The 26,672-nt window shown below is 40.2% G+C and overlaps 2 protein-coding genes across 4 annotated transcripts in view; both read right to left on the bottom strand.

Annotated features, from left to right (window-relative positions):
* Window positions 1-3,995: 3,995 nt before the first annotated feature.
* Window positions 3,996-6,684, bottom strand: LOC308620838 (olfactory receptor 5B21-like; the record flags this gene model as incomplete). The annotated part of the gene is given in 5 exon segments (XM_081240728.1): window positions 3,996-4,271; window positions 4,275-4,340; window positions 4,343-4,819; window positions 4,822-4,968; window positions 6,619-6,684. Coding segments are annotated over 5 exon segments (1,032 nt in total).
* Window positions 6,685-23,839: 17,155 nt separating this feature from the next.
* LPXN (leupaxin) overlaps window positions 23,840-26,672 on the bottom strand; it is a 40,965-nt gene continuing 38,132 nt past the window's right edge. For 2 of the 3 annotated variants that reach the window (XM_081239772.1, XM_081239773.1), the window contains exons 8-9: window positions 25,345-25,559; window positions 23,840-25,086 (exon numbers count right to left, since the gene is read on the bottom strand). In XM_081239772.1, the coding sequence (XP_081095898.1) occupies window positions 24,817-25,086; window positions 25,345-25,559 (485 nt within the window). In that variant the 3' untranslated portion in view covers window positions 23,840-24,816. The remainder of the gene's footprint in view (window positions 25,087-25,344; window positions 25,560-26,672) is intronic. The other variant, XM_081239774.1, reaches the window with a different exon arrangement.

Genomic DNA, 26,672 nt, shown 5'->3' on the forward strand with positions numbered 1-26,672 from the left:
GAGGAGGAACTTGGCTCAAAGCTAAGTGGCTTGTGCCAATCTTAGAACCAGTAAGTGGTAGAGTTTTGACTAGAATCCAGATCTCCTGTCTTGGACTTCTGGACTCTCTGTATCATCTCTTCAGATCCTGGCTCAAGTTCCACCTCCTCCAGGGAGGTTTTTCCACCCACAGGATTCTTTCCCATCTCTGAAGAGTTCAAATCTTATTTTCTATACTACTCACTTGACAATAACCACAAATGCCTTTAGTGGTCATCTATCTTGAAGTATGTGCCTTGTTCCACTGCACTATTTGCAAGCTTCTCCTGAAGCAAGAACAATGTAGTCTATTACTGGTTCCTTCAAAGACCTCACATCATGTCTTTCCTGCAGCTTGTGCCCAGTAAGTATTGGCTGGGGCTTGGCTATTGCCGTGGGATGCAGCATTCAAAGAGCCAATTCCAACTATCAAGTCTGATATGCCCTGATCGATGCATATTTCATAGCATATAGGAAAAATTCCTGCCAACAAAGTTGTTGAACACTGAGTCATGAATCTCAAAGTGCATTACATCGGTCACCATATATGCAGGAGGATGTGCTTTGTTGAAGTAGGAATTATATCTTATATTCTTAAATGTGTTTGTATTCTCCAACATGCCTTTCCACACAGCAGGGACATATCATGAAAGACTGTCTTTAAATGATTTATACACCAAATAAGTCGTCTATTGAAATTTACTGAAATACAAGGCTACTTTTTTTTCTCAGAGAATTGGGCAGGAAAGCAAGACTTATGTTCAAATCTGGGCTCCTCTTGTTACTGCTAGGCAAGTAAGCTTTTCAAAGAGTTGATTTCTTCAACTGCAAAACTGAAGCACAAAAGTCTGTCTCCTAGTGAACAAATGAAAGTAAAAATGTCTTTTGATACATCAAGAACTTTATAGAAAGTAGAGGATGAATAAGAGTCAAGGAAGATTTGGTTCTTGGGAGGTTAAGCAAGTTAAACTGTGGGAATCAGGGTTTTCAATTGTAAAATGAGAGAAACTGGTATAGATTATTTTTAAAGACTCTTTCGTGGCTAAAGAGTCTATGACCTCTGTAATGTTGGCTTCAATCGTCCAGGACTCTTGATATTTTAATTTTTCTTTCCATATACATAAAAGCTAAACAAATTATTTCATGCACAGAGGGAGACTCCTATTTAAAATAATTCAATCATGAATCCTTTTTCAAAAGGATAATCTACGCTGATGTAAATAATTGTCCTTATATATGTGTTTTCACATTCTGTTTTTGGACATTTCAGGAAGGAAATCTTCCTGTGCCTTTACTGTGCTAACTTGAGCTTCAGGTCTTACTCACAGTGTCTTTCCTTCATGAGGACATTCATGCAGGGAGAGGGTGGGTGTTGTTAAAAACCAAATGAGCATTTTTTTCTCCATTTGAGAGATTTCCCATGTGGACGTGAAAAGTTCCCCATGGTAATCTGTATTCTGTAAATTGATGTCTTACTGGCAACAAGACATCTCCTTCTGAGTAGCTTATGTAAACGAATACTCACGTTATGTCAGATTGAAATGTGTCTGCTGTAAGCCTGGGAGGTTGGAGGACAGGAAATTAAACAATGAATGGACATAAAGGCTTGGACGTGGATGGGGTGGACAGAGTGGGGGAGCTCAGGAGCCAAAAGTGGGAAGTACAAGAACAGAGAAGTGAGAGCTATTGCAGGACTCTCAGCTGTATAAATCATGCATGCATTATGACGGGCATGTTTGCATACTTTATTTCATGGTATCTTCACAGTTTATCCTGTATGTTGGGTTCAAAGAGATCAAATGACTTTCTCAAGGTCACACAACTGATAAGAAGGGTAAGAATCTTTATCCAGCTCTTGATACTAGAACTAGGACCTTGATACCCATTTGCAGTCAACTCTAGTGCTAGTTTGAGATGACTTCAATAGAAAATGTAATATGTAGTCAGTAGGCCTTTAACTCTTAGAAGATCCACATACTTTTCTGCCTAAACTGGGATATAGAGGCAGAAAGAAACATGCCCAGAAACACACCTTACTAGGTACTGTAACAGTTTTCATATAAAAACTGTAGACTTTAATTTTTCACAGGGATCTAACTGCTTAGTGGTGAGGGAAGTTCTTGCTTGGGCTGAAGATGGAAAGAGGTTGAGGAAAAAAGGAAGAAAAAGAGGAAGAGGAGAAGAGAAAAGAGGAAGCAGGAAAAGAGGAGCAGGAAGAAGAGGAAAAGGAGTTAATGATATCTATCAAGTAGGAAAAGAAGCTGAGCTCTGAGTGGAACACACTCAATGCTCGTATAGATGCTTCCCAGACTCATCTCCAAATCTGGGTACCTTGAGCTCTGTAACTTCTATAAGTCACTGAGAAGGACTACTTGGTGAAGTGGATCCTGGCCATTAAAGGTTGTTCTTCTGTGTGTTACTGGAAAATCCTCACTGCTAAGGCAGGGAGGTGGGAGGATGGATGAGGCAAGTCTAGGTTGTCAAGGCCTTGGATCCAGAAGAAGCTCCCAATCCCTTTAGGTGATGGTGACCATGTGCTTGAGAAAGTTTTTCCTACAGGTCAGCCTAATGTCCCTCTTTGCTTCTCTCTCCACAAGATCCATGATCAACCCTCTTCAGACCAAGGCTGTCCTGTGCATAATGGAGTTTGATCATCTCAAAACTAATATGACCTTCTAAGCTCCCTGATTTAGCCCACCAAGATTTCTGGTTTTCACATTTAAGATTTAAAAAAAAATTTTTTGGAGATCTTGAAATCATGAAATATGTGGCAGCTTAGACTAATCGTAGCTATAAACATCAAGCAGTTGATATGTGAGAAGTGAAATTAATCACCGCTCCCTTCCCACCCACACACATCCGCTCACACCAGTTAGCTCAGGAAACAAGACCTGAAGGTAGACTTGTGCTGTGCATCATCAGGCCATTCCCATCTTAAGAAGTACATTAACACAGGCTTTTTAATTTTTGCTGCATCTAATTACAGAACATCTCAATAGAACAGAGATCCAGAGGCAAACTGAAATATTGAAAAAACAGATGCAATGAGGGCACAAAAATCTATTGTGTGAATTCATAATAGATTCACCAAACTTAAGGATGACGAGAAATGCAAGCATTTAATTCAGAAGACAAATATCCCTTCTCAAGGCCCTTGGGAAAAAATTTTTTTCTTTAAACCTTCTGTAAGTTTTGGTTATTATGTTAGATTAGACCAAGGCCAAAAGCATAGAACAGAGTGCAGGAACTCTAAAAAGAGATATACTTATTCAGGTTAAAGTTTAAACAATTTATCTACTGAAACATACATACACAAGGTGGCTTATTGTTTTCTACCAAAGTTGTCCTAACACTTTAACAGAAGGAGATGGAGAATACAAAAGTACACAATCTATGAGTGAGGATGGGAATGAGAGTGGGCGCAGAAGGATCGGGGTTAGAAGGGTTTCATACTGGGTCACCTGACTCTTGGTCCAGTGCCTTGTCCTTTCAGTTACAAGCTTCTTTGAGACGTTATTAAAAATATTGAAACATCCTTTGTCAGCATTAGACACTTTAACTTTCAAACTCATGGATCAAAGAAACGGAAAGCATAAGGCTCTGCCTTCCAGTTGACAACTATTATTCAATGAAGATGAAGTCTTTACACCACGTTTTAATAACAAATGGAAAATTTCTTCCAATTAAAATAGGGAGAGGGAAAGTCAGTGCATTCACTTTATGCTTTGATCTTCTGCTTTAAACCGTGTCGGGAAACTAATGCAGGAAAGATTTTAAACATCCCAGGGTGTTGTTCACTAAATATAAGGTTATTTTTCTGAGTGAGACATTTCAAAGGGCTGCTTTTTTTTTTTTTTACCACTTTTACTAACAGCAGAAGTAACCACTGTTCTTGGAGAAGAACTGAAATCTGCCAAACCTCAAAAGTTGAGGTGGCATCTAGGTCTGCGGGGAAGGTTTATCCCTTAGTTGCCTGCCTACTTCCTACTCACACTTAAAGACAGGGAATTAAGTTTGTTGAGTATTTTCCAGAGAGCATGTTTCACTTCTTTGTTCCTAAGACTGTAGATCAAGAGGTTCAGCATGGGAATCACCACCGTGTAAAACACAGATGCTATTTTGTCCATGTCCATGGACTGGGTGGAGCTGGGCTGTAAGTACAAGATGATTGTTCCATAGAAAATGGAGATGGCCGTGAGATGGGACGCGCAGGTGGAGAAGGCTTTCTTCCTTCCTTCCACAGAATGCCTCCGTCAAACGGCAATGTATGTGAAGAAATAAGAGATGAGGATGACCAGGAGGGTGAAAAAGACATTGAACCCACGACAAAGACCACCAACTTGCTCATGCATGTGTTGGAGCACAAGAGAGCCAGGAGTGGAGGGACTTCACAGAAAAAGTGATTCATCTCATTTGAACCACAGAAGGAGAGTCTGAAGGTGTCTGCTGAGTGGATGCAGGCATTGAGGAAGCCACAGACGTAGGAGCCCATCATCAGGAGGGCACACACACCTGCTATCATGGTGGTGGTGTAATGAAGGGGCCTACACAGCACTGCATGGCGGTCACAGGCCATGGAGGCCAGGAGGTAGCACTCGACGGTGGCAAAACCCACAAAGAAGAAGGCCTGAGCAGCACATCCATTGTGGGAGATGAGTTTGTTTCCTGAGTGCAGTGCAGCCACCATTTTGGGAGCTACGGCTGATGAGTAACCCGGATCAACAAAGGAAAAATTGCTGAGGAAGAAGTACATTGGAGTGTGGAGGTGGGAGTCTGAGTAGATGACCAGCATCATCCCCCCCCCACCCCATTCCCAACCAAAGTGATGAGGTAGATGAACAAAAATACCAGGAGGAGGGGAACCTGGAGGTTGGGGTCATCTGTTAATCCCAAGAGGATGAACTCTGTTGTTTCTGTGCTATTCTCCACTGAGGTTAACTTCAATTTAGCCTGGCAATTAAAGAAGAGGAGCCAGTGAAACAGACGAAAGTATAGAGGGATGATATAAAAATAGAAAACTAATATATACTGAGAAAGTACTCTGTGTAAGGCACCTGCTAGACCCTTGTATTACATTACATCATTTAATCCCGTGAGATAAGTACTATTATACCTACTTTCTTGGGAGCTTAATATTGATGAGAATGACCTAATTAGTAGGGGTCAGAGTTAGATTCACATCCTTATACTTCTGAACCCAATGTCCATACACTCAGAGCTTGAACTATTCTACCTGTTTACATCATGTGAAACAAAATATGATATGTCTTGTAGCCTAGCTTTTAAGATTTTGTTTATTCAATTTTTAAAAAATCAAAAAGAGAATAGTATGAAGTACAAAGTATAAATCCCTCATTCCTTTTTTTTTTTTATTCCACTCCTAAGAGTATAGCCTCTACAGAGATTTCCTGATGTTTTGTATGCCAATAGAATTATATGGTATTAAGCACAGTAAGAGCTTACTGTATGCCAGGCACTGCTCCAAGAGCTTTCCTTGAAGTTAACTTATTTAATCCTCAAACCAACTCTTCGGGGTTGATCATATTATTTTCCTCATTTTACACAAGGAGAAACTGTATAAATGTGTAAACTGTGCAAAATATACCCAAGGAGTATATATGATAATACTTTTATTTCAAAATGTTCACCTTTTTCAACAATGCTCCATGATATAAAATATGCAAATAGAGCATTTTGCTTTTTACTTAGATTATTTCCAGTTGTCAGTATATTTTATACTTGGTCTCTTTTTTCTGGCTACTATCTGCTCCTAAAATCTAGTAGCTTTTAGATAAAGACTGGAGAGCTATTATTATGAAATAATAGTAATAATAAGAAGATGAAGAAGAAGGAGGGGGTGTAGGAGGAGGAAGGGGGGAGGAGGAAGAAGAGGATGAAGGAGAAGAAAAAAGAGAAGAAGAAGGAGAAGAAGAGAAGAAGAGAAAAATATCGCCCAAAGTCACATAACTGGTAAGTCTTGAAAGTGGACTTAAAACCTTGGTCTCTCTGATATCAAATCCAAAGCTCTTAACTACAATTTTAATGTCTTTATAAGTTTATCCCTCAACAGTAATTCAATTGTATTTTATATTTATATATTTAAATTGAGATTATACCTCTCCACTTCCTATCAGAAGTCTTTGTTATTGATCCTGATTACAATTAAGTTCTCCCTTCTCTGCTCTCCCAAAGCACTTGAGACTTGAGTGATTCACACAATTAGTTGAGCAACCACCCAGCCTACCATGAACCTTTGATCACATACCTAAATATTTGGTGAATTAATTAGAACATCAATAGCAAAGTGTTTAAACGTTTTTCATGCTAACTAACCCCACAACAAACAGGTTAAACAAACAGGTTAAACATGTCTCACTCAGAAAAATAACCTTATATTTAGTGAACAACACCCTGGGATGTTTAAAATCTTTCCTGCATTAGTTTCCCGACACGGTTTAAAGCAGAAGATCAAAGCATAAAGTGAATGCACTGACTTTCCCTCTCCCTATTTTCATTGGAAGAAATTTTCCATTTGTTATTAAAACGTGGTGTAAAGACTTCATCTTTATTGAATAATAGTTGTCAACTGGAAGGCAGAACCTTATGCTTTTCGTTTCTTTGATCCAGGTCTTGTTCTCTAGCTGGGTCCACCTTTTCTGCCAACATATTAGCTAAGACTTGTAGTATAAAAAATATTCAGAATTAACAGTGAGACTGGGGATGGGCAGGCCTGGAGAAAGACTTGTGTCCTAATTCTAGTGACCTGTCTCTCCTATTGTTTTCCCTCAGTCTGACTTGCTTCTAGGTTTTTCCTGTCCCTGGTGGCAGAATGGGTGGCAACAGGCTCAGACAGAGGAAGAGAGAAAGGGAAAAAGAAGGGGTTTAAGGGAGAAAAGGCTTCAGCTCTGCTTGACCTTGGTTATCTGCAACTGCAGTGATCAGATTGGTAAGGAGCCTTTTTTATACCACAAAAGGAGACAGCCCAGCCTGTCCTGTTCAGATGACGATTACACACACGAGTGTCGCAGCTGGTATCACAAGACTGGCTCAGCCAGTTTGGAAATGCTATTGGTCAGGAACCATGATAAAACTCCAGTCCTGGTTTCCACTTTCCACCTTTATAAACAGTGCTCCAGGGAATACCCTTGTAGATGTCCTCTCATGCCCCTTTCTTTTTCCTTAAGATAAATTCCTAGAATTTTATATTTTTATCCTTCTTTTGCTTATTGACAGATTTACATTCAGTAATGTGTCAATTAACTTTCCAACCAGCAGCACTTTCATTACATTTAGCCAGTCCTTCTTTTTTCTTTTTTTCCTTTCGACTTTTGTCATGTGTGTGTACTCTATAATTTAACAGACACAATATCCTATCATCGACGACAGGCAGTTTCCTGATATTATATATTAGGAACCTGGGGCCTCTTAACTGCAATATCTGTACAAAGCCCCAGAGCAGGATCTATCAACCTCATCACTATTAACATTATGTGCTGGATTAAAAAAAGAATGAGGGGCTTCCCTGGTGGCACAGTGGTTGAGAGTCCGCCTGCCGACGCAGGGGACACGGGTTCGTGCCCCGGTCCGGGAAGATCCCACATGCTGCGGAGCAGCTGGGCCCGTGAGCCATGGCCGTTGAGCCTGCGCGTCCGGAGCCTGTGCTCCACAACGGGAGAGGCCACAACAGTGAGAGGCCTGCGTACCGCAAAAAAAAAAAAAAAAAAAAAGAATGAAATAATGCCATTTGCAGCAACACGGATGGACCTAGAGCTTGTCATACTGAGTGAAGAAAGTCAGACAGAAAAAGACAAATATCATATGGTATCGCTTATATGTGGAATCTTTAAAAATGGTACAAATGAACTTATTTACAAAACAGAATTAGAGTCACAAATGTAGAAAGCAAACTTACGGTTACCAAGGTGGAAACAGGGAGGGGGAGGGATAAATTGGGAGATTGGGATTGACATATACATGCTACTATATATAAAATAGATAACTAAATAAGGACCAACTGTATAACAGGGAACTCTATTCAATACTCTGTAATGACCTATATGAGAAAAGAACCTAAAAAAGAGTGGATGTATGTATATGTATAACTGATTCACCTTGCTATACAGCAGAAACTAACACAACATTTGTAAATCAACTATACTCCAATAGAAATTAATTTTTAAAAAATTATGGGCTGGACAGTTCTTTGGTTGCAGGCAGGGGTGAGGCAGGGGAAAGGCTGTCCAGTGCATTGTAGGAGCTTTAGCAGTATCCCTGGCCTCCATCCACTAGATGCCAGGAGCTTGCTCCCTTCCCCAGCTGTGACAAACGACAATGTCTCCAGGTACTGCCAAATGTCCCAAACATCCACAGGGTCATCCCTGGTGGAGAACCACTGTTCTAGAGATTATAAAACTCTATTTGTGTTCACAGTTTACTAAATCACAATTCCATGAGTTATGTATATTATATATTTTACAGCATACACATATATTACAGACCCATATTCATGTATAGATGTATATATATGAAGAAGCTGAGACTTGGTGAGATAAAGCAGTTAGTTCAAGATCCAGCACTCCAGCCAAATATTGCTGCTCATTGGTGGGGTAGTCTAGGAAGGGAAGACTGCTTGCCAAGCACTGTGGTCCTTCAACGAAAGAGATACTCACCTTCCTATTTCATAAACCAACCTCTTCCCTAACACAAGGTAGGGTAAATGATGCAGAAAAACTCCAAAAAATGAAAGGCGGCTAACTTAGTGTGGATTCTGAATTCTATTCCAAAACACCTTCTCAAATGCTTATTTAATCAATTTTCATGGTTAATACTGACCACCCAATTATACGTACCTAAGCTGTAGGTCTGATTTCTAACAGTTATCATGCACTCGCTATATTGAATTGCCCCAGACTGCCATCTTCATATATTATCAATTAATATTCAAAGTATTTCTATGTTCTGTTGATGGACAACACTTTCTATTATGCATTGTGTCACTATTAATAAATATGTCTGGATCCAGAGCAGCAAAGAGAATTTGGAGTCAGGGCAGAGAGAGGAAAGCCTTGCTTTGCCCGGCACCATCCCTGAAGGCCTGAATCTAAATCCCATTGCTGCTACTGCTGCTGTGTTCCCTCCCACCAAAGTCCTACAAAGGCCAAGCTTTTCTGCACAGGCCTAAAATAAATATCAGAAGGAGCCTAGGAAAAGTAAATACATTAAAAAAAATATTTAAAGGTAGCCTGTGATCAACTGCTTTACTTAATAAATAACAAATATGAGGGAATTCCCTGGCAGGCCAGTGGTTAAGACTCTCACTTTTACTGCCGAGGGCCCGGGTTTGATCCCTGGTCAGGGAATTAAGATCCCACAAGCCTTGTGGTGTGGCTAAATAAGTAAATAACAAATAAGAAAGTGTGTTGAAAACTGAAAACCATTAAAACTTCAAGGATTAAGGGATTATAGAAGTAGAAACTACCAAGACAGATAATCTGAAAATAAAAGTGTTATCAAAATCGTTTCTAAAGGTGTTTGAAGAATCACCCTCAGCTTTCACATCCCACTGGGGGATTTCCAACAGAAGATTCTCAACGGAAAACCATAAGACTAAATTCCACGAAAAAAGAGACAATAAAGGATTAAGGAAGATAAAATATGAGAACGTCTAGCCACTGTGTGGTCTATGGTGGGTGCTCAATACAAACTACTTTATCTTTTCATTAAACTATCTGTCAATCAGGAGAAAACAAACTTATGGTTACCAAAGGGGAAAGGAGGTGCGAGAGGGATAAATTAGGAGTTTGGGATCAACAGATACAAAATATAAAATATGTATCTCTATATAAAATAGATAAATGACGAGGTCATATATATTTATAGGGATTAACAGGTACAAAATATAAAATATGTATCTCTATATAAAATAGATAAATGACGAGGTCATATATATTTATAGGGATTAACAGGTACAAAATATAAAATATGTATCTCTATATAAAATAGATAAATGACGAGGTCATATATATTTATAGGGATTAACAGGTACAAAATATAAAATATGTATCTCTATATAAAATAGATAAATGACGAGGTCATATATATTTATAGGGATTAACAGGTACAAAATATAAAATATGTATCTCTATATAAAATAGATAAATGACGAGGTCATATATATTTATATATTATATATACATCTATAACTGAATCACTTTGCTGTATACCAGAAACTAGCACAACATTGTGAACCAACCTTACTTCAACAAAAAAATATTTTGAAAAACTATTGGTCAATCATATGAACTTCAGTCCCAGATTTTATTAACACCAGCTGGTAGCAGCATTCTACCTAGAAATGACTATGTCAGTTTCTGTTTAAGAAAAGATGACCCAAAAATTACCTAGGAGAGGTTCATTGTCTCAGTTTTTCATGTGGCAGAGGAAAGTGGGGAAAATGGAATTGAGTCCTTTTTTTATACCTACTTCTGAGCCCCTTTCTCCTAAAAAACCCATTATTTTTACCCACAGTACAAAGAATGTTGAAAAAAAAAAGTCAGGGCAAACATACCTAGTTCCTTGGGAATTCTGAGACCTTAATTCAGAACTGCCTTCAACTACGGGGGTTTTTGAAGCCTGCAAAAGAAAAGAAAAGCTGTTCAGTCTCAGAAGACCTCAGATTTCAAAGTGTAAAAGATTTCCTGAGGCTACGAAGTAGGTGTAAATGCAGTTCAGCTGCGATGCAGCTTGTTTCAGAGCTTGAGAGGTACTAAACGGTATGAGAGGCCTGGGATCAGCCAGAAACTGGCATCTATGTAGATGTGGGAGCCTCTGGAGGGACTCAACCCCAATCCAGAGCTCAGTAACATGCAAACGAGTAATCAAAACACCACTTTCTTAGATTCCATATATATATATATGTTAGCATACGGTATTTGTTTTTCTCTTTCTGACTTACTGCACTCTGTATGACAGACTCTAGGTCCATCCATCTCATTACAAATAACTCAGTTTCGTTTCTTTTTATGGCTGAGTAATATTGCACTGTATATATGTGCCACATCTTCTTTATCCATTCATCTGTCGATGGACACTTAGGTTGCTTCCACGTCCTGGCTATTGTAAATAGAGCTGCAATGAACATTTTGGTACATGACTCTCTTTGAATTATGGTTTTCTCAGGGTATATGCCCAGTAGTGGGATTGCTGGGTCATATGGTAGTTCTACTTTTAGTTTTTTAAGGAACCTCCATACTGTTCTCCATAGTGGCTGTATCAATTTACATTCCCACCTAGGGGCAAGACTAGAATAAAGATGCAGACCTACTAGAGAATGGACTTGAGGATATGGGGAGGGGGAAGGGTAAGCTGGGAGAAAGTGAGAGAGTGGCATGGACATATACACTACCAAACGTAAAATAGATACCTAGTGGGAAGCAGCCACATAGCACAGGGAGATACGCTCAGTGCTTTGTGACCACCCAGAGGGGCGGGATGGGGAGGGTGAGAGGGAGGGAGACGCAAGAGGGAGGAGATATGGGGATATATGTATATGTATAACTGTTTCACTTTGTTTTAAAGCAAAAACTAACACACCATTGTAAAGCAATTATACTCCAATAAAGATGTTAAAAAAAAAAAGACAACTGAAAAAGACAAACAAACAAAAAAACACCACTTTCCTGAGGGAATGAAAGATTATTGTGATGTGGAAAGGCTTAAAGGCCCAGGGGGAGCTCCAGGCCTTCAAGCAAGGGATAAAATGATTGGTGATCGAGTTCCATCAAAAATGCCTTCAAAGGAGCTTCAGGGTCCAACCATCCCCACTCAGCCTATAGAAGACGTCCTGTGAGAATTTGGGATTTGGCACTTTCTCTAAGACTAAACGGGGAGAAATTTTCATTTTAATTTCATCTTTATTTAGAATTAGAAATTAAAATTTCTAATTTTAAATGTAGATGATAGACTTCATCAAATTTTCCATTTGCCTAAATCCAGCTCTAAGGAACCTCAAGTTACAAGGACTTTTATGGATCAAAACAGTTTCATGAAATTTTTTTCCAATCAATTTGATTTTAAATGAGCTTTAGCATGGAGCTTACAGGAAGCAGTCTTCTATTCCAGCCCCTACTGAATGATCACATATTGGATGCTTCCTATGTTTCAGGCCCTTGCTAAGTACTATATGAGTGTGTTTTTTCACTTACTGTTCACCCAACTCTACGAGAAATGTATTGATATTATCTTTCCAGTTTTACAGTTGTGAAAACTTCAGTATATACCTAACACCCTAATCTTGGTTTCTAATAATAATCTCCAATAAAAGGAACTCCTTGGAGAACTGACTGATTCCAAGACTAGAGCAAGGGATACAACCCACCAACTTGGAGCAGCTTGTCACTCCAGGAAGTAAGGAGATGCTCAAGTCTGTCTGACTTGAAGTCTACATAGTTTTACACTGTGCTCTACTGCTCCTTTTGGGAATCAGTGTAGAAGAACAGGGCTGCTCCCAGAATCCAGAAAAAGGTCCTGCTTCCCACAGGGACTCACAAATGCATGTTCCAATAGAGTCAGCTACAAAAGTGAAGCTTATTTACATTTTTTTCTTTTCCTTTTATAAAAAAATTTCTGTTAGAATAAATTTAAATTGTTTTGATAAAATAAGAAGTGGCCAAGTAAGTGGCAAGCTAGGTGTTAAGAGGCCAAGGATGTTTTTGCACCACTCTTCAAATTTTGTAGGATCTAATCTTCTCACCCACACATTCAACCTGAAGACTAGATTTTCCTCATTGTTATTTTATTTGATCACTACAACAACCAAAGGGAGGATGGAGAGAGAAAGAGGGAGAGAGATTAAAAAGAGAGAAGAAGAAGAAGAAGAAGAAGAAGAAGAAGAAGAAGAAGAAGAAGAAGAAGAAGAAGAAGAAGAAGAAGGAGAAGGAAGGAGAAGAAGGAGAAGAAGGAGAAGAAGGAGAAGAAGAAAAAGAAGAAGAAGAAGGAGAAGAAGAAGAAGAAGGAGGAGGAGGAGGAGGAGAAAAAGAAGAAGAAGAAGGAGAAAAGAAGAAGAAGAAGAAGGAGAAAAAGAAGAAGAAGAAGAAGAAGAAGAAGAAGAAGAAGAAGAAGAAGAAGAAGAAGAAGAAGAAGAAGAAGAAGAAGAAGAAGAAGGAGAAGGAGAAAAAGAAGAAGAAGAAGAAGAAGAAGAAGAAGAAGAAGAAAAAGAAGAAGAAGGAGAAGGAGAAGGAGAAGAAGAAGAAGAAGGAGAAGGAGAAGAAGAAGAAGAAGAAGGAGGAGGAGGAGGAGGAGAAAAAGAAGAAGAAGAAGGAGAAAAGAAGAAGAAGAAGAAGGAGAAAAAGAAGAAAAGAAGAAGAAGAAGGAGGAGGAGGAGGAGGAGAAAGAAGAAGAAGAAGAAGGAAAAGGGAAGAGAAGAGGGAAGGGGAAGGGGGAGAAAGGAAAGAGAGAAGGAAAGAGAAAACTTCACCTTGTAGGTCCAACATCTAACAACTGAGACAATCTAGCCCAAACATCGGACTCTATAAAATAATTTAGTACTCTCCTTTATCTGCGTTTAATATTCTAAAGAAATTAAACTGCTTAAAATGAAGACTATTAACATGGTAAAATGGAATAGTACTGGCTCTTGGCGAGTGAGAGACCCAGAATCCGCTGCTTACTAAACGGATAACTCATCATTTCCTCGTGCTCCTGGATTTATCTTCTTCCTCTTCCCTCTCAAAGGCTCTTCATTCCTATGGGGATACTTCTGCTTTGACTTCTGTGGCTCCTTCACTGTCGGGCTCCTCACAAGATCAAGCTGTGACTTCACCTTCAAATAAGTATACTTTGGGGTTTGAGAAAAATAAAGGGGAAGAAAGGGGCCAATTCTGACTTCGGGGTTAGTTCAAGGCCAGGTATCTCTGAGTTCATGCTGCCACCTTGCGGTCATTGCAAGCCTTTCCTGCGAGGATTACAAGAAGAGTGAAGAAGCTACCAGTCCATCTAAAAAAGTTAGTTTTAGGGACACATGGGATGTCAGCACCTTTTAAGACTTAAGAGATTACTAAGTGTTAAGGTACCCAAGACACCATGGCTCAGAGGTGATAAGTACAGTCCCTAGAGCTAGATGCACGGGTTCAAACCCCAGCTCTCCCACCAGTGCCTGGATGGCTCGGACAAGTCACTTAGCCTCTCCATTCCTCTCTTTCTCATTATGGGATCGTTGTGAGAATTAAGTGAACAGATGTAAAGTACTTAGAATACTGAACGCTGTATAACTACATGTTATCTTGTAAACATCTAATTTTATCGAGGAATAAACAAGTTCACAGAGATGAAGTGATCAGCCTAAAGCCACGCCGCTGATTAACAGCATGATTGAAACCCGTGCTCTAAGACTCCTGACTCATTTCCATCTATCAATTTCCCCAGAATTTCCCGAGCTTCTCTTGAGTCCTCAGCCCCACTGAGGTATCTGCACACTCCGTGGATGACATCATCTTCTTTACTAAGTTTGGGGCCAGCTGATGTTAATGTCACATCAGCCACTCCATCTAAATTCAGGCTGTCGGGCTTCCCTGGTGGCGCAGTGGTTGAGTGTCCGCCTGCCGATGCAGGGGACACGGGTTCGTGCCCTGGTCCGGGAAGATCCCACATGCCGCGGAGCGGCTGGGCCCGTGAGCCATGGACGCTGAGCCTGCGCGTCCAGAACCTGTGCTCCGCAACGGGAGAGGCCACAACAGTGAGAGGCCCGCGTACCGCAAAAAAAAATAAAAATAAAAAAATAATAAATAATAAATTCAGGCTGTCTTCTGCCTTCCTAGCTCGGACCGTGCCCTCTTCTTTTCCCACCCCCTCCATCTATACCGTTGATCCAATCTCTACTTACTCTTGTGAGATCTTTACTGTAGCAATTAGTCCCATCCTTCATACCTTCTCTTACTTGCTCTTACCCTGTGTCCACAAGCATGCTTAATTTACCCATCCTTTCCCCAAAACTCTCAAAAGGCTTTCTCCCACCCTAATAGACCTTTATGCTCTATGAATATCTCTCCTTCTACCCTTGCCCTTATCATCTACATCATCTCCCATCCTATCCTCAGTCTACTGCACCATAGCCTCAACTATTTCCACCTCCATTCTATTGAAACAATATTCTTAAAGGCCACTCCAGAGCCTGCTTCACAGACATGCATCTAGTGTAGTCACGTGGGGACCCATGCTCAGAAGGGCCCCATCCTTGGGCTTTAATGCTCTGCAGTTGTCATCTTCAAATTATTAATAATTTTCTCTTCAAATATGTATTTTGTAGATAAAATCTGATGGGACAATGGAGCGTGCGTGAGAAGCTTGGAACCTCACCTCATGCGTGGTCCCGCCTCCCTCTGCCTTGCACCCTCCCTTCAATCCACCATGTTCAAAACTTCGATGACTTGCATGTTGCCTACAGATTAATGTGCAGCCTCTCCAGCCTGACATTCAAAGCAAACTAGCCCCAACCAACCTTTGCAGTTTTATTTCTCTTCCTTTTTTTAGTTTAATTTTTATTTTATATTGGAGTGGAGCTGATTTACAATATTGTGTTAGTTTCCAGTGTACGGTGGTGATTCAGTTATACGTATACATATATTCATTCTTTTTCAGGTTCTTTTCCTATATAGGTTATTACAGAATATTGAGGAGAGTACCCTGTGCTCTACAGTAGGTCCTTGTTGATTATCTATTTTATATAGAGTAGTGTGATTATGTTCATTCTCTTTATTACTACCAAGTATCTTACTTTATCCACACACACCCGGAAAGGCACACCTTAGATCATCAATAAAGGAGCTCCTTTCTCCACCTACCATATCAGGCACATTTTCCCCTTTGCCTTACTTCATGCTTCTCCGCCCTGCCCCACATCCCTGCCGCAGGTTGGAATGCCCCAGTTTTCTTTTCCTGCTTCCATGTGAAGATTCAAATTAAAGCCTTCTCTACCATGAAGTTTTTCTCTGAGGTTCTGAGAACGTGTGCCTCCTTCTCTTTATATCACTTTTCCAAATTGCCTCCTTTTGTTTCCTTTCCCAGAACTGAATACTTCCACGTTTCCCACCTGCAGGTCCTTCGTCTTTCACTGCCCTGACCTCTGCTGCCAAGGAAGAAACCCTCCTGTATGGACAAGCTCGTATTAGGGCTGAATGTGTGGCTCTTCCTAGACTGTAAGCTCCTTGAAGACAGAGACTAAGTCTTACTATCTTAGGTTTTCCCCTGGAACCTAGAACAGTCCTGTTAACAGTAATTGCCTACCAAATTATGCAAGTCCTACCTGATTTTCTATTTAAGAAATTGGACTAGGAACAGGGATGTCATATGAAGAGCTCACTTAAGGCAAATTTATTTGTCTTTAACTCACCAAACTAACATTCAGATCACCAGACGTGGTAATGTTAAAAAGCACTGTATGCTTCTCATTAAGAATAAAAATGGAAAGAATAAAAATGGAAAATTATCTATTTGTAGATTTGCAAACCCTGAGGGCTTCTTTGTTAGTGAAAAATAAAAAAGAAACAGTTTAAACTGGTGCTTTGAAATATATCTCCCCCTCGCCTATAAAGAGGAAACCAACAGCCATCGGCTGTATCACAGCACATTTGCATATGTAAACTCATAGAAGGTGGACCATCCTTATTCCTTAGGATAACACCTCATCTCAGCCTCCATCTCATCTGTCCCCTGTTGTATCTAGTTTGATTACCTTCTTCATCTTAAGACTCCAATATCTCCATCTCTGTGACCTTCGTCCTCTCAGCACACAAACATCCAAAAAATACTTCTCAACTCTGATCATCCTTAGAGCTACCCTTCTAACGCAGTTTTAGTTTCCACAATATATCTCAAGAGAGGTGTTCATGTCCACTGAGTAAATGAACAAAGAGAAGATAAAAAGTCAGATGATATTGCACAAGGTAACAGAACTAGTAAGCAGTAGAGCTGGACAGAAGCCTACACCTGAAGTCAAGACCCACATCATAAAGCTGTCCCCAGGGCTTCCCTGGTGGCACAGTGGTTGAGAGTCCCACTGCCGATGCAGGGGACACGGGTTCGTGCCCCAGTCCAGGAAGATCCCACATGCCGCGGAGCGTCTGGGCCCGTGAGCCATGGCCGCTGAGCCTGCGCGTCCGGAGCCTGTGCTCCGCAACGGGAGAGGCCATGACAGTGAGAGGCCCGCGTACCGCAAAAAAAAAAAAAAAAAAAAAAAGAAGAGGCGGAGACACCAGGGAGACACATACACAGAGGAAAGGACATGTGAGGACAACAGAGAGAAGGTGGCCATCAGCAAGACAAGGAACGAGAACTTAGGAGACACCAAACATGTTGACACCTGGATTTTGGACTTCCAGCCTCTAGAACTACAAGAAAATAAATTTCTGCTGTTTCAGTCATCCAGTCTGTGGTGTTTTGGTATAGCACCTCTGGCAAAACTAATACAAGTAATAATGATGCCTGGGAATTTCGCTTGAATTATGGTTAAGCCATTGACAGGCAGTGAACATCATGGCCTTGGAAGGTTCCTGAACTCTTTTCCCTTGGTTCTGCTTCCTTAACCTGGGTTCGCTGTTTTCTATCTAGGGGAAGCAGCTAACTGGATGGATTTCCTGTGCCATGGAAATCATTCTGTCTTGAGCATTACTTTGTCAATATGTTGCTGCAAAGGAAGATTAGCAGCTCACACTTAAGCTCTTCTCCTAATCTCCCAGCATTTTCAATTCCATCAGCTTGCATCCTTATCCCTAAAAAAGATTTCTAAAATCATACAAAAACAACTAAAAGCCTGCCATGGTTTCACAGTCTCCATGGAAATTCTGCAGAAGGAAGCTATACTGACTTTCTTGCATATCTCTTGGACTATTTTGTTAATGCCTTTTTTGTATGGTTCTTGGAGGTTTACAAAGCTCTTTCGCACTTATTATCTTGGTTAATCCTCACAGCAAACCCACATGGGAGGTATTATTACCCACACTGAGCATATTATGAAACTGAATTTCGGAGAAGATAAATAGCTTAACTAATGTTTACATAATTTGTAAGTGGTACAATTGGCCTGTGAACTTGGGTCTGTCTGACACCAAGGCTACAGTTCTTGCCACTATACCCCTAAACAACATAGGCTGCACCACTGGATCACCCTGCCCTAGTGCCGTCACTCATCCCTTGAAAATTCACCTCATGGGGCATATTTCTTTTTTTTCTTTTTTTTTTTTTTTAGGAGAGCTGTTTAGGAATTTTTTTTTTTTTTACATCTTTATTGGAGTATAATTCCTTTACAATGGTGTGTTAGTTTCTGCTTTATAACGAAGTGAATCAGTTATGGGACATATTTCTGAGATGTATTTTACACTGTTGAAGTAAAGCCTAAGAGAAAGTGTCCCAGGCAAGGGCTACTAAACAGACATTGGCCTGGTTCTAGGGCTATCACTAAAATTGAGTGATCTTGGCCTATTCATGTAATTGATCATTTTTCCATAGGTAAAACGCAAATAATAATCCCATTGCCCACTCTCTTCCTCCCTAAATCCCCTCCACCATTACTACACTAGCTGTAAGCTAGTGTAATGCGTTAAGCTTTCTAGAACTGGGAACATTTTAAAATTCTGCAAACAAATGGCTTACGACCCATTCCAAATGTGATCATCAGTGGCTCGAAGACCTTTCCAGTGAATTTTTTCTTACATGCTTACCTCCTTATAACTTTCCCCAACAGATGCTCTAAGATTACATATCTGGTGGTACTCATGGCCAGGGGCACGCTGATGCTTCCTACTGCAAGCACCTGTGACTCAGACTAAAGGTTTTCTTTGGTCAGAAGCATGTCCAGCTTGCATAGAGGGAGGCAGAGGAGGGGTCGGGGGGGACTGGCTGGCATCTCACGTGGTCTACAATAAACCTCAGAGGTCACGAAGAGTGTTGAGCTCCAACTTCCCCAGCAGCAACCTGTTCATTAACGAACGCTGAATTGGCCCTTTGCTGTCTCATTCCCTCGCCCCCCGCCACCTGTACATCCAGCAACACCCTCCTAAATAGACTATTGCACACGAATTCTAGTCTCAGGGTCCACTTCTAGGAAAACCCAAACTAAAAGACACTCCAGGATGAGACGTAGTGTCCCCACTGTTCCTCACAGAGTGTGTTGTATGTCAGCCTTCTTGTTTCTCCATGTTTCCTTCTTTACTGGAAGCTCTGGAAATTTCACCTTGTCCAACTCACAAGTTCTCTTGTATATCCCATAACTTTCTCCCCTCCTTCTTTCCCTCTCTTTCAAAATTTTCAGATTATTTTAGGAAAACCTCTCTCCCTCTAAGCTCCCCCACCTTATTTTTCAGCCTCCGATATTTCTTAACTCATATCTGAAAATGCAAGGGCACCAGACAGGGAAAGTCATATTTTCCCAGTGTCATTGGACATAATGAAAACCATCACCCTCAACCTCCAGAGCACTAAAAAGTATCCCTACAATCTCCTCTCAGCATCACTATAAATGTCTTCTTTCTCTTCCTCAAGACCTTATAAACCCAATTTTCTTCAAGTACCAGCTTTTGGGATAAAGGTAAATATAATTCTCTTATAATTTTCCAATCTTTTTCCCTTTTTGTTTGCAAGTAAGGCATCAAGTTTTTTAAACTATTTTTCACTACAAATACACAGCATTACAGTAACATTAAAGATTTAATCATTTTCTATGCAGGGGCACTAGACAAAGGAGCATATATAACATGATTTTCAACACATTTTTTCATCTCAGAGGATGGCAGCACCCGTCCCTCTTTTTTGCCCCCTTAGTGATATTGATACACATTACTCAACTTTACTAACAAATTGGACAGGAACAAGAAGTTTGTTTTCTAAATATATGAGCTATGCACAGGATGCCTCAGACTTAAAATACAGCATTTCACTGTGCTCTAATGTAAAAAGTACTGGGCAGTGAGCAGATAGTTTTTTGGTCTATTTGTTTTTCATGGTGACATGCAGTGTACATTCTGTACCACTATAGAGTTTACTTGTTCGTTTATTCATTTTTTCACAATACTTTAAGTTTACAAAAGAAAGAATATGTCTGTTCTGCTTACTCAATTAATTGGTGACACAATTCCAACTCAAATCAGCTGAAGCAAAAAAAGAAAAGTTACAGCTTCCCAGTCTGAAGCTAAGAAGCTGATATGCTAAGACTGAGTGGCTCAAAAAAAAAGAAGACATTGCCTCTCCATTACTTATCTCTACTTTCCTCTGTGTAGGCTTCGTTCTCAGGCTCCCCAAGTGATGCTAAAGATACTACTTCTCAGCAGCAAAGGGTTTTAATATCCTCGGAGCCAGAATCCTAAACAAATCAGAGGGCCTCTTTCCCAGTAAGTCCAGGGAGGGTCCTGGGGGGCAATCTGATTGGCTTTGCTAGGGTCACATATCTACCCCTGATCCAATCACCTTGATCCAGAAGAACAAAGAACATTTACTGGTCAGGCCTGAGACTTGGAGCTGAGGGTAAAGTCAGCCCCACCTATGCACATGGACTGAAAAATGGGAGCCATGCAGTTCCTTGTGGAGAAACTAGACTGAAAAAAATGATGCTGAGAAATGTCCTTCCATTCTATTTCATATCCCCAGTTAGTCCTGTCATATAATGCAACATAGCATATCAAAGTCCAAAGGCAATAAAATCCAAAATCAAATTGTCTCACCGACTCTGAGTTAAAGTTTACAGGAAGTAAAGTCCTGTTTGATTTCTTGATTTGTTCATTCTCAGCTATAGGAGTTGTATCATTTACACCCGTGATCTGAGATATCTCTCACTGGAATTGGGATAGTTTTCCCAGGCAGAAATGTTATTCCTAGAATGCAATATTTGTTTAGATTTGGTGATACCTAAAATAGGGAGGCAAGATGGATTGCTCTCACCAGGATGCCAGAATGTCTATGCAATTATCAGAATCCATGGCCTGTCAACCTAAATGCAGTTAGGAGATGTCTTTTCACAGGAAGTTAATTTAAACACCATGCATTTACCATAACTGCAGAGGAGGAACCTCCTACATTAACAGTATTTTACCGAATAGATTTGAGACATTGCTTCCTCTGGGCAAAATTATACATTTGTAACAAGCACAACTCAAGCACCAGCACTGATCTGAGAATTCTTTCTTCCTCCTCCAGGGGATCCCAGTAGATTTCCATTTCCCCTTTGACCTCTGGGTTCTCAGCACTTACATGCTGCCCTGATGGAGAGTTTTATCTAATAACACAACCTCCACAATATTTTGAGGGTAAGGAGTCACCTTTTTAGTCTCATATTTTAGTGGCTGCCGCCTCTGTCCTTATTAAGGACCTGCTCACACCTGAGACACTTGCCCCTAGAGAGAGTTGTCACTCCTTCTCACCTTTATTTCAGCTAGAAGATCTCCCTTCTCAGATTCTCACACTGAAGCTGCTTTTTGATGTTTCTTAATGCTGTGCCCCACCCCACCCCCCAGGGCCTAGGGAAGATCAGTATCTCTGCCATATGTTGCTTTTAACATCATGTTCCTGGCTCTCCTCTGCGTTTACATCCTGTAAAGTTCTCAGGCATGTTCCCTCAGGGCCCTGGAAAGATCTAGTTTACCTTCCATATTATCTTGAAACTCAGAAGCTCTTTAATATTTTTGTTTTTGAACATATAGTCATATAAATTCAAGATTGCCCTCTTTTTACCAGTACCCAGATTTTTCAATATTCACATCTCCTCCACAGAGCCCTTGTATTTTTAGAAACTTAGTCCTGCCCCTAACTCTGGAAATGATCTAGTTTGGTTTAAGGCAAGCTGCATAGTACAATTCCCCAGCAAAAATCACTGGTGGGTATGTGACCTAAGCTAGTACAGTTAGGATGATCTCAGGATTTTTGCTTGCAAAGATAGAGAAAAGTACTCTCTCCTGCTGGTCACAAACAGGGAGACTGTAGCCAGCAGCCATCCTACAAGGTTACATGCTAGAACTCGTATAGAAAAATGATTGCCATCTTTATCGAAGTATCACCTTGGAGGACTCTATACTTATTCCAAAGAATCATTGGCCAAACTGGGGATTTCCTCCTTGAGAATAGAGTTCCCAATCTACGGCACATTCTTTTATAAAAATACATAACCTCACAGGTGGAGAAAACCTGTCTTTTGAGGGTAGGTTTTACATTTTTCTTTAATTTTTATTGGAGTTTGGTTGCTTTACAATGTTGTGTTAGCCTCCACTGCACAGCAAAATGAATCAGCCATCCACATACAGGTATCCCCTCCCTTTTCGACTTCCCTCCCATTTAGGTTACCACAGTGCATTAGGTAGAGTTCCCTGTATTTATGTTTTAAAAGCTATAACTTACTCAGAACCAAGAGTAAACAGGTATATATCAGTGTGAGAATAGTAATTTTTTAAACAGGCGAACTTTAAAATTTTGAGTGGTTTCCTTGTTGCTAAAACCCTGGTCCTGAAGGCAGCATCTCCTTTTGAACAAATATATAACCACTTACTTTCAATATGAAAAGAAAAAGTTTTCACTTCTTAATTTCACCTTAGTTAACTTTGGTTTTTCTTCGAAACTTTTAAATACATAGCTTCTACTGAAATCTCAAAAGAGCTAATCCTTAAAAAAAAAAAAGTCAGCACCTGAATGTTCTTTCTTAAGGGTTAAAACCCAAGCTTCCTTTGTCAAATTCCCAAAGCTACCATATTAACATCTGCAAATGACATCACAGAGTCATATGCAGTAAAGAGGATGTTTAGAAATCGAACACACATTTTGCTTAGTCTGGTACTCTCAGCCAGCCAAACAGGACAAAAACCCAGCTGCTGGCTCTCTATCTGGGTGGCCTCCCACATAGTTTGGATGCCTTTGGAGTTCCTACTTTATAGAATTAACTGTTACTACTTCCTTTTAATTTTCAAAAGCCCCTTATCATCCGTTCCAATAAAGGAGACCAAAATGATAAAGCTTAGCAAGAATCATTTAATCCATTTCAGTTCTCCAAGAAATTCTGTGCCCACATTAATAATCTAAAGACATCAAAGTCAGCCCTATTTTTAAAAATACCTCCAGTGAAGGAGTTTTCCTCAGTAATTAAAAAAAATTTTTTTAAATAAATTTATTTATTTTTGGCTGCGTTGTGTCTTCGTTGCTGCATGGGCTTTCTCTAGTTGCTGCTAGTGGTGGCTACTCTTCGTTGTGGTGCGCAGGCTTCTCACTGCGGTGGCTTCTCTTGTTGCAGAGCAAGGCTCTAGGCACATGGGCTTCAGTAGTTGTGTCTTGTGGGCTCAGTAGTTGTGGCTCGCGGGCTCTAGAGTGCAGGCTCAGTAGCTGTGGCACACAGGCTTAGTTGCTCTGCAGCATGTGGGATCTTCCTGGACCAGGGCTTGAACCCGTGTCCCCTGCATTGGCAGGTGGATTCTTAACCACTGCGCCACCAGGAAAGTCCCCGAAAATTTTTTAATAACAAATAATGAAACAGTTATTTTTAAGATCGTGGTAAGAGAGATATGGTATAGACCTTATTAATATTTGTTTTGAGGAAGCATGACTCCTTCTGAAGCTGACTTGAGATAGGACATGAGAAAGTCAGATTCTTTAATAGCCTGACAATTTTACTTATAATATTTTTCAGAGGAAAAAATAATTAAGTGGAGATTTTTTTTAGGTGGGCCTGGGATTTCCTAATTCTAACTGGAAAATGGTGAAATGAGGTTTTATAGCATCTTTCTTCAGAGATGCTCTAAGAACAGCCATCTTGTTTGTCTTTATGAGACAACTATGAATTAAGGAAGATGCATGTTTCATTTTTTCAAACAGCTTTATTGAGATATAATTGATATCCAAGAAAATTGGACAAATAGATACAAATTTATGAGTTTGGAGATATTCATACATATGCAAATATGAATTTGGAATTGCCTAGAGGAAATCACTTTTTCCATAGGTAAACAAAGTGATGAAAAACTTTTAAGAAGCTTTGCCATCTTTTAATCAATCACCAAAGTGCAAAAAATAAAATAAAGTGAATGTTATGAATCCAAATTAAGAGAAAAGTTAGTGACTAGGAGTCCCCCTTTTAATTTCTTTTGATTTAAAGAAAGTGTTTATTGTATGGAAGTAAACAAGGGGTATGATACAAATTTAATTGCACATTGTGCCTAGTATATAACATGGGAAGCAGAAAGTTTATTTACCAAAGTAATATGACATTGAGTCATTAAAACCACAAGCTACTTTATCAATGATGTCAGTATTCAAAGCTGTCCAGTTAAAAATCTACTTTCTCTTGAAAAAGAAATACACTGAAGGGAAATGCAAGGAGCTTAAGAGTGATATCATGATTCCTAACAGCAAGAATAAAGTCTGCAGCAGTGATTGTGAGAAAGTGGGTCACAGGGAAATGTGGGTAGCTTAAAAGACCCAGTTATGAGGGCCAGAAAAGAGAATATCTGAGTAGAGTCATCATAGGGGTGAAAATGGAGAAATGTGAGTAAACCAGTGTGGAATGAATGTGTGCATGTGGAAAATACATCTGCAGAGGCACTAGACAGCAGGTCCCAGATCTAAATTCAAGTACCTGATAAAAAAAAAAAGTAAGACTTTAAATCAAAACTTAATACCACAAGCCTAGTCATGTAACATCTAGACGTTCCCTTATTAGTTCATCACCTTTGCTTTCTCTGTAAGCCTATTGAGCAGAAGGTCAGTAACTACAAATGTACTCTTTCCTCTCTTGGTTTAAATGTTATAGCAAATCAGAAGAGGGTGTAGGTATAGCTGAGATTACAGTGGGAAGAGCTTATTGAAGCAGGGTTGACAGTAGGTCTTGTCATTCTGCTCTCTGAAGATTCCCTTCGACAGCTGGGTCAGGCAGAAAGCACATACAAAGTGCTCAGGATGGAACTTGTAGCCCATGGCACTGATGCAGCGACCAGTGATGGGCTGCCCACATCCGTGGCAAAGGGTTCCTCGGCGGTGATGGTAGTGGAGTTCACAGAAGGGACGTCCATCCAGTTCAAAGAAGGAGCCAGTAGAAAAACTGCTAAAGCAGTCCTGGGTGGGGTGGTGGAGAGAAGAAAAAGAAAAGGGAGGCAGATGTCAAACAGTAAAATCATCAGCAAAACTTCAGCCTTGAAATCCCTTCCAGTTTCCTGCCGGTGCAGGAATTCACTCGGGTTCTTGACAAATAGAGGCTAGAATATTTCCCATTTGCAAGACAGACAAGCAAATGCCCACAACGGAGGCTGTGTTTTGTGTTTCTTTTAAGAAGGCCCCTGTCAAATTCTCATCCTGAGCTGTGAACCCTCTTACCAGCTGCCTCTCAGAAAGGAGAGTCCTGATTTTCCCTAAATCCAAGAGATAAGTGAGTATACAGACCCCACAGACAAAGCACTCTGGGTGCCAGACAGTGTTCATGGCTGAAAGGTAGTTTTCCAACACTGGGCGGTTGCAGCCACCACACTTGGGTGAGAACATGGCTAAGAAATCCTTCTGGCAATACGGCTTCTTGTCCTTCTCATGAAAGCCTGGAGAGAGAAAAATCAAAGGTTCACTACTGCACTGTGAGACCTTAAACCAAGTTAGAGACTGAGAAGAGGCCAATGATTAAAACTCTCCCAAACTCAGGGTCTTCATATTCAAAGTGGTGCTAATAGATACCTACCTCAAAGGGCTCTTAGAAGAAATATATGAGATAATGCAGGTAAAGTGTTTCCATATTGTGCCTGGTTCACAGTAAGCATTTAATAAGCATTAAGGTCTATTCCTCCTCGATGCCGTTGTACTGAGTATTCCCTCAGCCTGTACAGTTCTGCCCCAGGCCTTGATATGGCTAGCTTCACCTTGTGTTTCAGAAATCAGCTCAAATATCATCTTATCAGAGAGGCATCTCTTTAGCCTGTATATACACTTCATCTTTTGTATTGTCCTTATAACATTTTCCATTATATGAAATTTTGTGGTCTGTCGTCCATCAGTGGAACATTTGCTCTGAAAGAAACCAGATATTGTTGCTCTGGTCACATTATATCCCTAGTGCCTAATATTTAAAAATAAAGTAATATTAAGTAATAATTTCCAAATCAATGCAAGATCTAAATATAATAATGAAACCCTACAAATACTTGAATTAAATATGGATAGGTTCCTCTTTAATCGAGGAATGAGAAAATTGTGATAAAAACAGCTCACATTTCAAAAGCAAGTTAGAGACTAATAAATTTAGCTACATTAAAAATACATATGAATGACTTATGCATGACGAAAAAATATCATAAGGAAAGACAAAGACAAAGGACAAACTGAGGAAAATATCTGCTAATTATATCTCAGAAAAATATAGCTAATACAAGAGTTCCTAACTGGATGCATGATTTAAAGTATTGTTTTATAAAATTAAAAAATATATAAAATAGGGCTCCCCTGGTGGCGCAGTGGTTGAGAGTCCCCCTGCCGATGCAGGGGATGTGGGTTCGTGCTCCGGTCCGGGAAGATCCCACATGCCTCGGAGCAGCTGGGCCCGTGAGCCATGGCCGCTGAGCCTGCATGTCCGGAGCCTGTGCTCCGCAACGGGAGAGGCCACGACAGTGAGAGGCCCGCATAACGCAATTAAAAAAAAAGACACATGTACCACAATGTTC

The sequence above is a fragment of the Mesoplodon bidens genome (assembly GCF_964165515.1).
Source record: "Mesoplodon bidens genome assembly, chromosome: 7".
Classification (NCBI taxonomy): Eukaryota; Metazoa; Chordata; class Mammalia; order Artiodactyla; family Ziphiidae; genus Mesoplodon; species Mesoplodon bidens.